The 15,925-nt window shown below is 55.6% G+C and overlaps 1 protein-coding gene across 23 annotated transcripts in view; it reads right to left on the bottom strand.

Annotated features, from left to right (window-relative positions):
* Positions 1 to 1,099: 1,099 nt before the first annotated feature.
* Positions 1,100 to 15,925, bottom strand: part of LRSAM1 (leucine rich repeat and sterile alpha motif containing 1) — a 53,497-nt gene continuing 38,671 nt past the window's right edge. For 15 of the 23 annotated variants that reach the window (XR_012424375.1, XR_012424376.1, XR_012424378.1 and 12 more), the window contains 7 exons: positions 14,440 to 14,520; positions 12,874 to 12,969; positions 9,324 to 9,422; positions 8,663 to 8,794; positions 7,120 to 7,201; positions 3,435 to 3,568; positions 1,100 to 1,822 (listed from right to left, as the gene is read on the bottom strand). Coding sequence is in view for 15 of the 23 variants with exons in the window: in XM_074016493.1 (XP_073872594.1) it covers positions 1,697 to 1,822; positions 3,435 to 3,568; positions 7,120 to 7,201; positions 8,663 to 8,794; positions 9,324 to 9,422; positions 12,874 to 12,969; positions 14,440 to 14,520 (750 nt within the window). In the remaining 8 variants the exon portion in view is untranslated. The remainder of the gene's footprint in view (positions 1,823 to 3,434; positions 3,569 to 7,119; positions 7,202 to 8,662; positions 8,795 to 9,323; positions 9,423 to 12,873; positions 12,970 to 14,439; positions 14,521 to 15,925) is intronic. The other 8 variants (XR_012424377.1, XR_012424374.1, XR_012424372.1 and 5 more) reach the window with 1 other exon arrangement.

Here is a 15,925-nt window from a genome sequence, read left to right on the forward strand (position 1 = left end):
ACAGGACTGCATGGCCCGAGACCAGGGATGCGGCTGTCCCTTGCTGTTGTCCGTGGCAGGTCACTGAGCCTCGAACTCCTCCATGAGGCCTCCCTGGGCCCTAGTGAGTGTAAGGAGATCTGCAAAGCACTGCGCTCCAGGAGGTAGCCCCGCCTGTCTCAGTCCCCCCCCTCTTGGCCAAGTTGAGCCCAGGAGGGTGCTGGGAGGAGGGGGAACTGTGGGTGGGAAAAGGCCACCCAGCACCTGCCCAGGAAACGACTCAGACGACAAAGGGTGTCCGCCCGCCCCATTCAGTGCACAGGACTGATGATCTCAGTGAGAGGGAAGCAGGCCCAGGCGTAGGGATTTTTCTGCCACCCCAGGACCTGAACGCTCCTGCCTGCTCCTGCGGGCACTGTACTTGGAGCAAGCACTCAGCGCCCCCTGGAGGCCACCAGCCGGTCAGGGCCGCATCACGTCCTGTGTTGAATGCATAGGGCAGCTGAGGGCAACTGGGGCCCAAACACTGGCTAGGACCACTGAGTAAGCTGGAGGCAGAGCCCAGGTGCTCCGAGCAGGCCTGCCACGAGCCCAAGGAAGAGGCTGCACCTGGCTCAACACCATCTGCCAGAAAACGTGTAATCAACGTGCACCCCTGCAGCGAGTGCAAGTGTATATGGCTCCTAGAATTTGCAGTGACCAAACCTGCACAACTGCACAGGTTTGAGGGTGAGGATGCTTCTGGGCCTCAAACCCCGCATCACCATGTCCCAGTTGCAAGGCCCTGGGCATTTACCCCTAATTAGCCTCAGCTGCCTCACTGGGATAATGAACGGAACACACAGGGCTCCTCTGCTCGTGGAGGCACAGGCCGCAGCCATCACGGGCCCTGGCTGCCTCTGGGCCCCGGTCTCTCCACCTGTGAAGGGGACGCTGGGATAACGCGACATTCAAGATGGCCCTACCTGACCTCTCCTTTGGACTGAGGTGGACTGAGGTGCGGCGCGCTCCTGCCTCCTTCCCCGAGAAGAGCTGCCCTCTGCCCTAGCCCCATCCCCAGACCTCGTCCCCTCCCCTCCCTGGGCTCCCATGAGGACCCAGCGATGACTCAGGCCAGCAGCACGCTGAAGACAGGTTTATTGACACTCCTGCTTCAGACTGAGCTACATGGGGTAAGGAGGGACAGATGTGGAGAGCAGGAGGGCCCCAGGGTGCTGGGGAGCAGCAGAGAGGGAGGCCCAGGGGTGCTGGTGCCACTGTGAGTACAGGCCTGCACCGCACGCCTTCCCAGGTCGGCCTCCGCTCACCTAGCCAGGCCCTCCTGCTCCCTTCCCACATGCAGAGTGGGACAGGACTGTGCATGGTCCCCAGATGAGGACCAAGCTCCTGCAGGGGCGGTGACCTTCAGTCAAGACAGCTGGGAGACAGCGGATCCGTGATTAGGCTGGGGCGCTGGCTCCCAGGCTTGGGAGGTGGTGCAGCGGCCTCTCCAGCCCAGCCCCCGGGACCATTTAGACCAGTGGTGTCATGGATTCGGAGCGCCTCTGCCTGGCCTAGACATGCTTGGAGCTCAGGGTGGGGGCTCCTGGGCGATGGGGAAGGGGCCCAGAGCAGGGGGGGGCCTCATACGTGTCTGGCTGGCACAAGGCTGAGCAGGAGCCCGGGCTCACAACAGCCGAGGCAGGGCCAGGACCAGGCCCAGGTGGGTGGGCAGGACTCAGCTGCTGTGGTAGATCCGGAGGCGCTGGACGATGTCCTGGCGGCACAGCGGGCAGGTGCGCAGTGGCTGGCAGCACTGCTGGCAGCAGCAGACGTGGCCACAGTTGAGGAAGATCATCTGGGCCTGGGGAGGGAGAGCGGGAGTATGTGGCAGGCCCTGCTGGGTTCCAGGAGTCCCAGGCGCCAGGCCCTTTTTTTTTTGAGACAGAGTCTCACTCTGTTGCCCGGGCTGGAGTGCAGTGGTGTGATCTCAGCTCACTGCAACCTTGGCCTCCCAGGTTTAAGTGATTCTTCTGCCTCAGCCTCCCAAGTAGCTGGGACTATAGGTGCGCACGACAACACCTGGCTAAATTTTTTGTATTTTTAGTAGAGACGGGGCTTCACCATGTTGGTGAGGCTGGTCTCGAACTCCTGACCCCAAGTGATCTGCCCGCCTGGGTCTCCCAAAGTGCTGGAATTACAGGCGTGAGCCACTGTGCCGGCCCCCTTCGTTATTCTTTAGCATCTTTACCATAAATACCTGATAGTGGGGCCTTTGGGCATTTGAACGCCACAGAAACAGAACAGGCACGGCGGAAAGGGGTAACCTAGTCCTTCTGTTAGCAGTTTGCTGTCTATTTCTCTATAGTTTGCAAAAAAATATAAATACCCATATAAATGCCCCAACTGTTTCTTTCTTAAATAAAACTGGGGATTACATTCCTGCCCTCTGGACAGGGGATGGAGGCCTGTTCAGCCGGCCCCTGCAGGAGGGCACGCAGGGTGTTCAGGCTTCTTCCTTGTTGATGCACTTGCCCAGGCCCTGAACTCCTCAGTCTACAAACGATCCCAACCCGGAGCAGCAGCCACTGACTCAGGACCACACTTTGCCTCAGCATCTCCTGCTTTCAGGAACTGATCCAAGCTCCGCTCAAAGCTGTCTGTAATGCCAAGGGCCGCAGAACAGGGATTATATTTGGAACCAACAGGTCCATCCATATCACGGCATGAGCTGGGTCAACTGGAGACCCTGGAATCATCAAACTGCAAACACGGCTGCTTTTCTAAGTAGGATCCCTCAGTGGAGGCAAAGAAGGATTTATATTTCATTCACCGCTCTGTGTAATTTTTACAATAAGTGTTAATGAATTTTTAAAAGATGATTTTTTTTTTTTGAGATGGAGTCTCGATCTGTCTGCCAGGCTGGAGTGCAGTGGTGGGATCTTGGCTCACTGCAATCTCTGCCTCCCAGGTTCAAGCGATTCTCCTGCCTCAGCCTCCCAAGTAGCTGGGATTACAGGTGTGCACCACCATGCCTGGCTGATTTTCGTATTTTTAGTAGAGATGGGGTTTTACCATGTTGGCCAGGCTGGCCTCAAACTAACCTCAGGTGATCCACCCGCCTTGGCCTCCCAAAGTGCTGGGATTACAGGCGTGAGCCACTGTGCCTGGCCAAAAGATGATTTTCTAAAGCTTCTGCAGGGTAAATCAATGTTGTTGATATTTCATGATTTGGGAAATTTTTTTCCTATTTATTAAGTAGGAACAAAAAGAAAAAAGATCTGGAAAATGATGTGAGTGCAGCTCATATTTGGGTCATGGGATCGGGGTCATTTTTATTTCCTGCATTCTTTCTAGGTGAGCACAGTCTACTTAGATAACTGGAGAAAACACGTTCAGAGACAACCCTATACCTGGAGAATTTGAGGAGGGTGGCCACAGGCAGGGCAGGCGGGTGGGGAGGGCCCCAGACTTACCTCCCGTTCCAGGCACACGACACACTCTGAGGCCTGCACCTCCAGCTCTGCAGGGGGAGCGGATGGCCTCACAGACTCAGGAGGCTCCTGGGGGGCTGTAGGGGTGAGGACCTCACCTGTTGGTGGTTTCAGCTCTGTGGGGACCAGATGGACAGACTGAGCCACGGTCATCTCCGCTGACCCCAACCCCTAGGGGCTCATCGTGGGCCTGCCTGTCCCCATAGTGAGTGAGCTGGAGGGTGGGGGAGCCTCTGCTCTCAGATCTGAGCGAAGTGCTCTCCTTGCCAACACGCTCTCTTCTTCTCTTCTCGGAGCCTCATCTCCCATCTGCAGAATGGGACTGAAGTTTCTCTCTGCAGGGATGGCCGCAGCGCCTGTTAAGTGGGTCCTCTGATCTCTAATGTCCCCGGGACCCTTCAGAGCCACCCTGCAAGTAGGGCTCGACACTTTCAGAGATGAGACATTTGAGGCTCGGGGGCGGGGAGTCACTCACCCAGGGCCACGCAGCCATCTGGTGGTGCAGCCACAGAGCCCTGGGGCAGGAGCTCTCAGTGAAGGGCCAGCTCTTGGCTTCTCACCTGGTTGCCCAGGAGACAGGATGGGCTGCTGCCCATCAGGTGACCCAGGGGAGCAGAATGAGAGGCCCCCCAACACTGCTCCCCTGCCCCCAGCCCCACAGAGTCCCCAGCATGCTGGCTGCTCTGCCCTGGAACCAGCATCCCCTGCTAGGACATCAGAAGCAGCCCTTACAAAATGCGAAGTCTCTTTTTTTTTTTTTGAGACAGAGTCTCGCTCTGTTGCCCAGGCTGGAGTGCAGTGGTGCGATCTTGGCTCACTGCTACCTCTGCCTCCCAGGTTCAAGCAATTCTCCTGCCTCAGCCTCCCGAGTAGCTGGGATTACAGGTGCCTGCCATCATGACAGGCTAATTTTTGTATTTTTAGTAGAGACGGGGTTTCACCATGTTGGCCAGGATGCTCCGTCTCCTGACCTTGTGATCTGCCCACCTCAGTCTCCCAAAGTGCTGGGATTACAGGCGTGAGCCACCACGCCCAGCCAAAACTAAAGATTTTTAAAAGGCTGTTACAACACTAGACCCTCTAAGGGTATCAGTGTTGCCCCCAAGCCATCAAATTTTTTTTTTTTTTGAGACGGAGTCTCGCTCTGTCGCCCAGGCTGGAGTGCAGTGGTGTGATCTCAGCTCACTGCAAGCTCCACCTCCCAGGTTCATACCATTCTCCTGCCTCAGCCTCCCAAGTAGCTGGGACTACAGGTGCCCGCCGCCACACCTGGCTAATTTTTTGCATTTTTAGTAGAGATGGGGTTTCACTGTATTAGCCAGGATGGTCTCGATCTCCTGACCTCGTGATCCACCCGCCTCGGCCTCCCAAAGTGCTGGGATTACAGGCGTGAGCCACCGCGCCTGGCCCCCAGGCTACCATTTTGAGGGAGCTCTCATATATATGTGTGTGTGTGTGTATGTATATATATATATATAATTTTTTTTTTTTTTTTCCAGACAGGGTCTTGCTCTGTCACCCAGGCTGGAGTGTAGTGTTATGATCACAGCTCACTGCAGCCTCAACCTCCCAGGCTCAAGCAATCCTCCCACCTCAGCCTCCAGAGTAGCTGGGATGACGCCTTGCTAATTTTTTGATTTTTTTGTTTTGTTTTGTTTTTGAGACAGTCTCACTCTTTCCCAGGCTGGAGTGCAGGGGCACAATCATGGCTCACTGCAGCCTCGACCTCCAAGCTCAAGCGATCCTCCCACCTTTGCCCCCCAAGTAGCTGGAACTAAGGTGTGCACCACTGCGCCCATCTAATTTTATTTTTTGTAGAGAAGTGGTTTCTCTCTCTGTTGCCCAGGCTGGTCTCAACTCCTGGGCTTGAGTGATCCTCCCGCGCAGGCCTCCCAAAGCGCTGGGATTACAGCCCTGAGCCACTGCGCCCGGCCTCTATATTTGTTTTTTTCTTTTTCTTTTTTGTTTTTTGAGACAGAGTTTCACTTTGTCACCCAGGCTGGAGTGCAATGGTGCGATCTTGGCTCACTGTAACTTCTGCATCCTGGGTTCAAGCGATTCTCCTGCCTCAGCCTCCCGAGCGCTGGGACTACAGGTGTGCGTCACCACGCGCGGTTACTTTTTGTATTTTTAGTAGAGATGGAGTTTCACCATGTTGGCCAGTCTGGTCTCAAACTCCTGACCTCAGGTGATCCGCCCGCCTCGGCCTCCCAAAGTGCTGGGATTACAGCCATGAGCCACTGCACCCGGCCCCAGCTTCTATATTTGATATAAAGTATACCGATTTCTGGGAGTAATAAGAGAATTGTTAGGAAATTGAGGGCTTCCCTTGCCTTCTGGAACTCGGGACAGATCCCACCATGGCCCCTTCCCCAATGGGCACAAGCAGGAAGCCCTGAGCAGCCCAGGCATCCACTCTCTGCATGTGGCCATAGATCCTCATGGCCTATCTGCTATAGAGAGGAAGAACCTGCTTGTTTGGTCCAAGGATGACTCAAACAGTGAGAAGCAGCCGGTCCTGAGGACCACTAGGCTCAGAGGCACTGCACTCCGCTCAGGGTGCAGGGCACCTGTTTGTGACTCCTGCTCACGTGAGGCCTGTCTGCCAGGGGTGACCCCAACTCCTGATGGAAATCTCTTCTGATCTCCAGTCTGAGAGCTGGAGGGTCAGGAACATCCAGAAGGGGTCTGTTCTGCACATAAGAAGTTTAATGACTTTTTGGGGGTTGAGTCAATGTCCCTGGAGTAAAAGTGGCTGCAAAACTGGTGCCTGAAGCTATCCTGGGGCTGCAGTCAGCCCAGCCCCTGGAGTCCCGGGGCCTCCCCACTGAGGTCCAGTCCAGAACTCCACCTTCGCCTCAGCTCCTTTGCCTCTTCCTTGGCTCTGGTTAAAAATGCCCTGCCCAGAGCCTCGCCCAGCCCAGCAGCACAAGCCTGCCCTCTCCTTCACTCCTGCCCTGGCCCCTCACCTCTTCCCCAGGGAGGCAGTCAAGCCCAGTGGTTCCACCATTTGCCAGCAGTGGGACCTGACGGGGGACATGCTAACCTCTCTCCACTTCAGTTTCCTCATCTTGAAAATCAGGACCACAACAGTGCCTCCTCGCGGGGTTGATCCGGAGGCTCCGCAACGCAGTTCATGCACAGCAGTGGGCAGGTGCCGGGCCCCCGGGTCGTGCTTAGCACATGGCAGACCCCAGACTCCACACCTGCCCGTTCTCCCCATGGCCCTCACGACCTGCCTTCGCCCCTTCACAGCCTGTTGTGGACATCTCTCCCTATCCACAGGTGTGCCTCAGGCCCAGCACTGGGCACACTGCAGGCCCTGGGGACACGCTATTTCTCCCTCTAGTCCAAAGTCCCTCAGTGTGTGGATCCCAGCATCTGTAGGGTGAACTGAGGGAAGGCTATGGGACAGGGAGCTGGGAGGGCCCCTCCACTGCTACGTGGAGGTCTCCTGTTCTCCCAATTTGGTGGCCAGTTTTTCCCATCCGTAAAACGGGCTCACTGATCCCTAAGCCTGCTCCTTGGGAGGGAACCTTACCGACCAGCAGGGGCTAGAACCAGCCCTCAGGACTCATCCTGAAATGTAAGCAAATGACTGTCCCCACCAGAGCCCACACATACGGCTGGGAGCCCTGCCCGGAAGAGGCCAGAGCTGTGCTGCTACCTGGCTGGATCCTGGCTGCATCCAGCAGTTCCTGGACTCTCCGGAGGATCTCATGCTGCAGGCCAGCTTCTGAGACGCCCACCTGTAACAGTTCAAGGAAGTGCAGACTGTGGCCTGGGCAGGAGCCTGCTAAATGGCATGAATTACCTGGCACAGGCCCAGGCCCACAGGACCGCTGGCACCTTCTGCTGGAAATGTGGAAGCCTTCCGGGGCCTGGTGGGGCCCAAGGTCAGGATGAAGCAGTGCGGCTCCATAGCTGTGAGGGCAACCTCCCCAGGCCTCAGCCCAATCAGTGTGGCAGGGGTTGGGGGGAAACTGAAGCCCAAAGGGAAACCAGCACTAGCAACAGCTACAGTTTAGCAACCGCTTCCCGGTGCCAGGCTTCACCTGCATACCTCAGCCACTTCCCCACCAGGTGGGGCAGGAGAGAAGCCTGGGAGGCCAAGACACAAGGCAGCAGCAGCACGTGAGCCCCACAGTCCCTCAGCCTCCAGACCCTGAGCGGCACAGCCTGTGACCCTCGGTGCCATCCAGTCCTTTCGGACCCTGGTGTCTACATCTGTCCAGGGAGGGGCAGGACAGTCTCATGGCAAAGAACACGAACTCTGGGGCTATACTGCTTGGAGTAGAGGCCTCACTCTGCTGTGTGACCTTGGGCCAAGTTATTATTATTATTATTATTTGAGACGGAGTCTCGCTCATTCGCCCAGGCTGGAGTGCAGTGGTACGATCTCGGCTCACTGCAAGCTCCGCCTCCCGGGTTCACGCCATTCTCCTGCCTCAGCCTCCTGAGTAGCTGGGACTACAGGCACCCGCTGCCACGCCCGGCTAATTTTTTGCATTTTTAGTAGAGACGGGGTTTCACCGTGTTAGCCAGGATGGTCTCAATCTCCTGACCTCGTGATCCGCCCGCCTCGGCCTCCCAAAAGTGCTGGGATTACAGGCGTGAGTCACCGCGCCCGGCCGGGCCAAGTTATTGCCTTACTGGGTCTCATCTGAAAGATGATAATGATATGTACCCCGCTAGGCTGTCGGAAGAATTCAGTGAGTTTGAATACAAAAAGTGCTTAAAATGGTGCCCAGCACATGCAGGTGCTACAAAGTTAGTTGGCACAGTGATGATCATTCTGTTTTGAAGAATAAGTGGATTAATGTGCTGTAAAGAGCTCAGCTTGTGCCCAGAAAGGAACAGGGGCTCAGGCAGTGCTGTGGCCACGACAGTCTGTGACACCATGGGGCAGGGCAGAGGCTGGATCGGATAATCCCCAAGGGCCTGTCTTGTCCCTCCAGTCTGAAGATCCAGTCTGAGCAGGTCAGCAGGACCCACCTCCCCATGATTTCCCAGTGAGACAGTGTGTAGGGCACACACAGGCGTCTGGGGCAGAAGGGCAGGGGTTCTGGCCATCTGGAAGCAAGGTGACCCTGGGCCATTAGGTAAGGACAGGCCTCACTGAGGACTACACAAGGAGCAGGTCAACCCCCGGCTGGTCAGGACAGTGGCCTTGCATGCCCCTCCTCTCCCTGCGGACGGCTGCTGCCTACCTTGGCCAGGTCCCCGGGGCTCATTTGGCTCAGCAGGTCCAGTGAGAGGCGGTGGTGCGCAAAGATGGGCAGGTAGTGCTCAGCCGACAGCTCCTCCAGGAGGGCCACCAGCTGGCGCTCCATGCCCTCTTCCTGCAAGAAACGTGTACCATGAGCGGGAAGGAAGAAAAGAACCCCGTTTACAACAGAAAATGAAGGGTTTGAATATACATAACCTAATACATAGAATGTACTCGGGATTTTTCCTACAAAAACTCATGTGTAGGCACACAGAGAAAGACAGGCCCAGGGGTTCACTGCCGCTCTGTCTGCAAACCTGAAAATAGTAAGCAACTTGAACATCCATCAAGAGGGGGCTGTTTCAACCGCCTCCCTCGCCCTGCAGGTGCTGGGCAGACAGTGGCTCCTGGCACAGGCTTTGCTCTACTGTGGGCTCAGTGGTCTCTGCCCCGCGCAGCAGTGACCAGCCTTGTCACCCCCCTCACCAGAATGAACACTCCCTCACTCTCACTTCTGTCTCCACTGGGGCTTGGCACAGGATCTGGCATGCTAGAGTCACCAGGAAGGTAACACGAGGCAGAGCATGGTGGAGGCACCACAGGCGCCTCTGGGAGGAGGTCCCCGGGGCTCCCTGGCCGGGGCAGGCACCAGCAGTCCTTACTTGCAGCTTCAAGGACGAGGGCTTCTGGTTCAAAAGCCGTTGATACTGAATCAGCCAGTAATTTTCCTGCCTGGTTTCACTTTTGGCTTCTAACTCCGTCTGCCAGGAATGAAGCAGGCAATGTTAGTTTCAAAACGGTAATAAAACCTGTAATAACAATGATGGTTGCCGGGCATGGTGGCTCATGCCTGTAATCCCAGCACTTTGGGAGGCCGAGGTGGGCGGATCACCGGAGGTCGGGAGTGAGACACCAACCTGACCAACACAGAGAAACCCCATCTCTACTAAAAATACAAAACTAGGCTGGGCGCAGTGGCTCACGCCTGTAATCCCAGCTCTTTGAGAGGCTGAGGCGGGAGGATCACGAGGTCAGGAGATCGAGACTATCCTGGCTAACATGGTGAAACCCCGTCTCTGCTAAAAAATACAAAAAAAAAAAAAAAAAAATTAGCCAGGTGTGATGGCAGGCACCTGTAGTCCCAGCTACTCGGGAGGCTGAGGCAGGAGAATGGCGTGAACCCGGGAGGCAGAGCTTGCAGTGAGCCAAGATTGCACCAAAACTACACTCCAGCCTGGGCGACAGAGCGAGACTCTGTCTCAAAAAAAAAAAAAAAAAAAAAAATTACAAAACTAGCAGGGCATGGTGGTGCATGCCTGTAATCCCAGTTACTCCGGAGATTGAGACAGGAGAATCTCTTGAGCCTGGGAGGCGGAGGTTGCAGTGAGCTGAGATCGCACCACTGCACTCTAGCTTGGGCAACGAGAACGAAACTCTGTCTCAAAAAAACAAAAACAAAAACAAAAACAAAAAAAACAATGATAGTTATGAACTATGCTCCTCTGAGCTGGTGGACAGCACTTGGTACTTTTTTATTTTATTTCATTTCATTTCAGTTCATTTCATTTTTGAGATGGGCTCTTACTCTGTCACCCAGGTTGAGCAGCTGGGACTACAGGTGTGCGCCACCACGCCTGGCTAATTATTGTATTTTTAGTAGAGACGGGGTTTTGCCATGTTGGCCAGGCTGGTGTCAAACTCCTGACCTCAAGTGATCCGCCCACCTCGGCCTCCCAAAGTGCTGGGATTACAGGCGTGAGCCACTGTGACCGGCTGCACTTAGTATTTTACAGAGAACTTTCCCACCCCGCTTATTGTCTATAGTTTAAACTATAGAAATGAGAAAAGCAGGAAGCATCACTCTCTCCAATTTACTGCTGAGACGATCTCAGAGAAGGTAGCTGACCTGCCCAACGCCACACACCTGGTTGGGGGAGCGCCTGAACCTGAGCTTCTGCCACCTGGTACCACACTCTGCCATTCCCTGTGGGAGGTACCCCCTCTGTCTGCCTGTGGGAGAGCAAGCATTACCCAGCCCGGGCTGCCTCCTGGGTGCCAGGCAAGGGGGATACAGGTGCGAAGGACACCTTCAGCTTCTAGAGTGGGCTTCACTGTCTGACAGAGCTGAAAAATGATCAATGTGCCATTGATCATGATTCTTTTTTTTTTTTTTTTTTTTTTTTTGAGACAGAGTCTCACTCTTGTCGCCCAGGCTGGAGTGCAATGGCATGATCTCGGCTCACCGCAACCTCCACCTCCCGGGCTCAAGTGATTCTCCTGCCTCAGCCCCCCAAGTAGCTGGGATTACAGGCATGTGCCACCACACCTTGCTAATTTTGTATTTTTAGTAGAGACGGGGTTTCTCCATGTTGGCCAGGCTGGTCCTGAACTCCCACCTTAGGTGATCCGCCTGCCTTGGCCTCCCAAAGTGCTGGGATTACAGGTGTGCGCCACCGTGCCCGGCCTGAACATGATTCTCTTATTCCGCCATTCGATAACTCTTCGCTGAATATTGCTCTAGGTGCTGGGAATACAGCAGTGAACAAACAATGCTGATAACGACCACAGTGACAACAGGTGTAGCTGACGTGTTCACAGTACCATGTGCCAGACCATGCTGTGCACCTAAAGATGCCATTCATTAATCCTCACAACTCTGTGAAGGAGATTCTACCTCCCAGGTGAGGGAACTGAGGTTCAGGGTGATGAGTAACCTGCCCAGGGTGGGGCCAGGAATCAGATCCAGGCCTGTCTTACTCCAGAGCCCATGCTCAGAACAACGGAGCTGCTCCGTGAGGGCTGGCGTGACTGGGGAATGGGATCAGCGCAGGCGTTTCCCAATCCCTGCTGGGCGTGACTGCCCTTTCGTGGCCCCCTGGACCTGGCCACGCCCACTGCTCCCTTCTGTCTGGGCTGCAGCCCCTCTCTTCCAGCGCCCAGGAGCTGGACGGGCTGTGTTCTGCTGGGACGGTGCTTCCCCCTTTGGTGGTGACCCCCAAGGCCTACAAGGGCAGGAGCACCAGCCACAGCTCCTGGCTGCTACGGCACAGCGCCAAGCCACCATCTGCAAAGTAACCTGATGCGTAGGAGATGGCAGCAGGGCACCGTGAGGAACAGGCAGCTTCCTCTGATGGGCACAGGCTTGCTCAGGCCTCCAGAAGAAGCTGGTCTCTTCTAAACCTGCACAGGGCCCGGCCTAGGACGCAGCTCAGAGGGCGTCTGGTGCATTCATGGTGACACAGGAACGACTCGTTCTTTTCCACCCCAGATGGTGGGCCTGGCCTCTGTCCTCATTGCTTGGGTTCCCACTGGGTCTAGAGGAGACACTCTTAAGGGGGCCTCTGCCACACTGAAAATGTGCCAGTGTCAAACCCATCAGGGGACAGGGGACGGCTGGGCCACTCCGACCAAAAACTTATCAAACGGCCTGCCCTGGACACAGCGAGTCCTGTCTGGAGTGAATGCTCATGGCTGTTCCCGAATACTTGACTACAAAGGCATTCAGACAGCATCACCTGGAAACGTTTAAAAACCAGAAGTAATCCACATACTCAACGATAGGGGCCAAGCACAGTCTTGAAAAAGGACATCAAGGAATAGTTTAATGACTTGAAAAGAATGTGCGGAAACAGGCTGCTCGAAAAGGGTGTGTACCATGGCACGTTTAAAAGGCACACACATGAATAGCTATCAAGATGCATCACAATGTTTGGAAAATATGTACCAAAACAGCAGGAGAGGCTGGGCATGGTGGCTCATGCCTGTAAAACCAGCACTTTTGGAGGCCAAGGCAGACAGATCATTTGAGCCCAGGAGTTGGAGACCAGCCTGGGCAACACAGCGAAACCCCATCTCTATGAAAAATAAAAAAAAATTAGCCAGGCATGGTGGCACATGCCTGTAGTCCCAGCTACTCGGGAGGCTGAGTGGGAGGATTGCTTGAGCCCAGGAAGTCAAGGCTGCAGGGAGCTGAGATTGCACCACTGCACTCCAACCTGGGCGACAGAGTGAGACCCTGTCTCAAACAAACAAACAAACAAACAACAAATGGCACGAGATAATGCTTGGAAATGCAATTATTTTCCTTTGTGCTTTCCAGTTTTTCTTTGATGAACAACTCTTACTTGAATAACAGGTGTTTCTAAAAATGGCAAGTCTGTTAAAGAAAAGTAAACGCGTGTGTGATGCCGAGCACAGAAGCCAAACACATACCAGGATTTCCCGGAGCTCTTCCTCTCGCTGCTGCTTCTCTTTGAGCAGCTGCTGGAGCAGGGAGCTGAGGGCCCAGCGCTGCTCCGAGATCATCTCCTGCAAACAAGACCACACCCCACACCACCGTGAGCTGGCGTCAGCGCAGGAGTCCCGCGGTGGCAGGATGGAGAAGGGCCTGGCCTCCTGCTCACCCGGTTCTCTGCCCAACGCCTCCAGGCTGAGCTGGGGGACAAAGCTAAGATGCCCTTCCCCTAAGCCTGCATCTCTCTTCCTTGTGGGGTTAAGTCAGGCATGGGATCCTGGTGACTGATGACAATGGGATGGTAAGAAACATCAAACAAAAGAAATGACAAGCCACCGGTGCCTGCCTTGGTCTCCCAGACAACAGAGCACAGGGGCAGAAGCAAATGGCGGGGAAGGGTGTGGGGCCCCACACAAATGGAGGTGCGTGCAAACCAGAGCCTGGGGTCCCTGCTCCACTCCCACACCTGCTCTTGGAAACCCCATGGGGGCCCCGACAGCCAGAGCCCTGCTGCACTCGTGGGCAGGGACTAGGGCACCCGCCAGGCACGACGGCTGCAGCTTCTCTGAGACAGCCCCAGTCCTCTCATCTCTGAAGATCATTTCAAGGCTCGCAAAGGGCTTTCCCTTGTTAGCTCAGCCTTCTCCGATGGCCTGATGGCACAGCCTGGGCCTGGAGGACCGCTGTCATCTTACGGAGTAGGGGAAGAAAGCCTAGAGGGGCAGACGCCTGCCTAAGGGCACACAGCACACCTGCGGTGCACCTGAGACCAGGGATCCAGACCCCAGACCCCTCACTGCACTGAGGAGTCCATGGGACAGCTTGAGACTTCTCCACTGAGAACAGACACAGGGACAGTGACAGACCGAAGGCTCTGCTCAAACTCTTGGCAGGGGCACATGTCCTCACACGGCACCCCATCCAGCCCTCTGTCTGCAGCTGGAGAGGCTGAGGTTCAGAGAGGGGAAGGGGCTGCCCCTCCTCCCCAACCTGCCAAGGTTGCACAGCAGGGTTGTGCCAGGCCACACCCAGCTCCCAGGCATCCAGTCCAGGAGGCCAGCTGCCAGTCCCTGCTGCCCTCTCATCTGTGTGGGCAGGACTCCCGGGCTGGAGCCCCAGAGATGCTGCCTGCAGGGAATTACACAGATGCGGCTGGGCCCTCTCCTCCAGACATCCCGGGACACCCAAAAGCTCCAGCCCTGGAGGATGCCCAGGGGCCTAAAGCACGGCCTACAGAGAGAGACAGGAGCTCAGCGGCGGGCCCGCAGCCAGCACAGGAAACGCAGTGATGGAGATGGAGTGGGGGAGCCTTGGCAATGAAACCCTCCTTCCTCTGACCCTCCTGCCTCGCAACAGGCTGAGCACCTCTAACCCTGGCCTGCGCTGGGCCTTCTGGGGCTGGGGGGTGTCCTCTGGTGTCATAGCCACAGAGGAGCTCTGCCCTCTGTCTGCTGGAGAAGCCCTTGACTCCTAGGGGCTGGGAGGGAGCACCAGGTGGGGGTCTCACCACGTGAAGGAGGGCAGGGGCAGGGAGCCCTACATACCTGGAGTGTCTCTGTGTCCAGGGACTTCCTCTTTAACTCCAGCTGTGTCAGCTGCAATAACTCAGTTTCTATTAACTTAATCTAAACAGAAGACGAGACAGGGTTTTTTTTTTAACTCACATTAACCACAGTTCAGTTTTGTGCTGCTACTCTCTGGTGACCAAGTGGGGTCTAAGAAGCCTTTCTAGGGGAGCTGGGGAGGCTCTGGAATGAGGGGAACCTGTAGGCCTGGGAACCTCATCAAGGAGCTTGAACAAGAATTTGTTCCTTCATGGCCTTGTGTTCCTGGGGTCATGAACGTGTTTGTCATGGCCAACACTGTTTACCAAGAGCCCAGCACAGGATCTGTCCTAGAGTGGGCACGGGATAAAGGCTTGTGCAGTGGAGAGGGGGCTTTCCTTGGGATTCAGGCCAGAGTAAGGCACAGACAGAACTATCACCCAGCCTCCTGCTGGTCAAGTTCTCTTGTCCCTCTCGTCGCTGCTGCAGGGGAGAGCAGAGGGTAATGGAAGTGACTGAGTAACAACGGTAACACTAGCTGGTATGTCTTGAGCACCTACTGTGTGTTAGGCCTGTGCTGCACACTTGATGTGTAATATTTCATAAATTCTCTGACTGTTAGGAGGTATTATTGCCTCTATTTTACAGACAACAAAGGCTCAGAGAGGTTAAGTCACTTGCCCAAGGACACAGAGCAGGTAAGTGAGAGATCCCTTTCTCTGGGATGCCCCAGCTCAGGGTTTGAAGGGCAACAGCTGACCTGGTGAAAACCATCTGCAGTGAGAATGTGGGGGCCCTTGCACACTCTCCAGGGTGTGTCTAGGGGATTTTAGCCCTGGGCGGCAGGGAAGGGGGAGGTCAGACCCCACAGCCAGTACTTCTCTATCCTGTGCCCATGACCCAGTGACCCTCATCCCTAAGTCCCTATGACACCACCAACCCCTGGTCAGAGGAATGAGCTTCATGTCCGGCAATGTAGAATTGAAATTAAAGAGGGAAATTAAAAAGGTAAATTGGTCCAAAAAAAAAAAAAAGAAAGAAAAATAGAGAAAGAAAAAACCATGCAAAAATGCAAACTTCAGTGTGCTGAACATGATGCAGGAGCGCTCCCATAGCCTGACGCTCACCTCAGCCCCAGCCCCAGCCCCAGCCCCACTCCGCGGGCGGTGGCCACCAGGCCACATAGGGGGGCTTGCCCAAGGACAGCCTGAAGGTCAGCAGCCGGCCTAGGGGGGATCCTGTCACGTAAGGGAGGGTCTATGAGGAGGACTTCCTCCTCCGGGGCCAAAGTCACTTTTCAGCAGGTGTCAGGACCACCGTGGCTCACAGCCCCACCTGCCCTCTTCTGGGGAAAATACCACATGCCCCCGAGACGCCTCTGTCGGTCTGAGCTGTAGGAGCGCCGGGGCCTGCACTGGCTGCTTTTCCTAGTGGGGAAGTCCTGCCGGGAGCACCGACAGCAGAGGCAGCCGGAGCAGTCAAAGCC

Source organism: Macaca fascicularis, chromosome 15, assembly GCF_037993035.2.
Source record: "Macaca fascicularis isolate 582-1 chromosome 15, T2T-MFA8v1.1".
Lineage (NCBI taxonomy): Eukaryota > Metazoa > Chordata > Mammalia > Primates > Cercopithecidae > Macaca > Macaca fascicularis.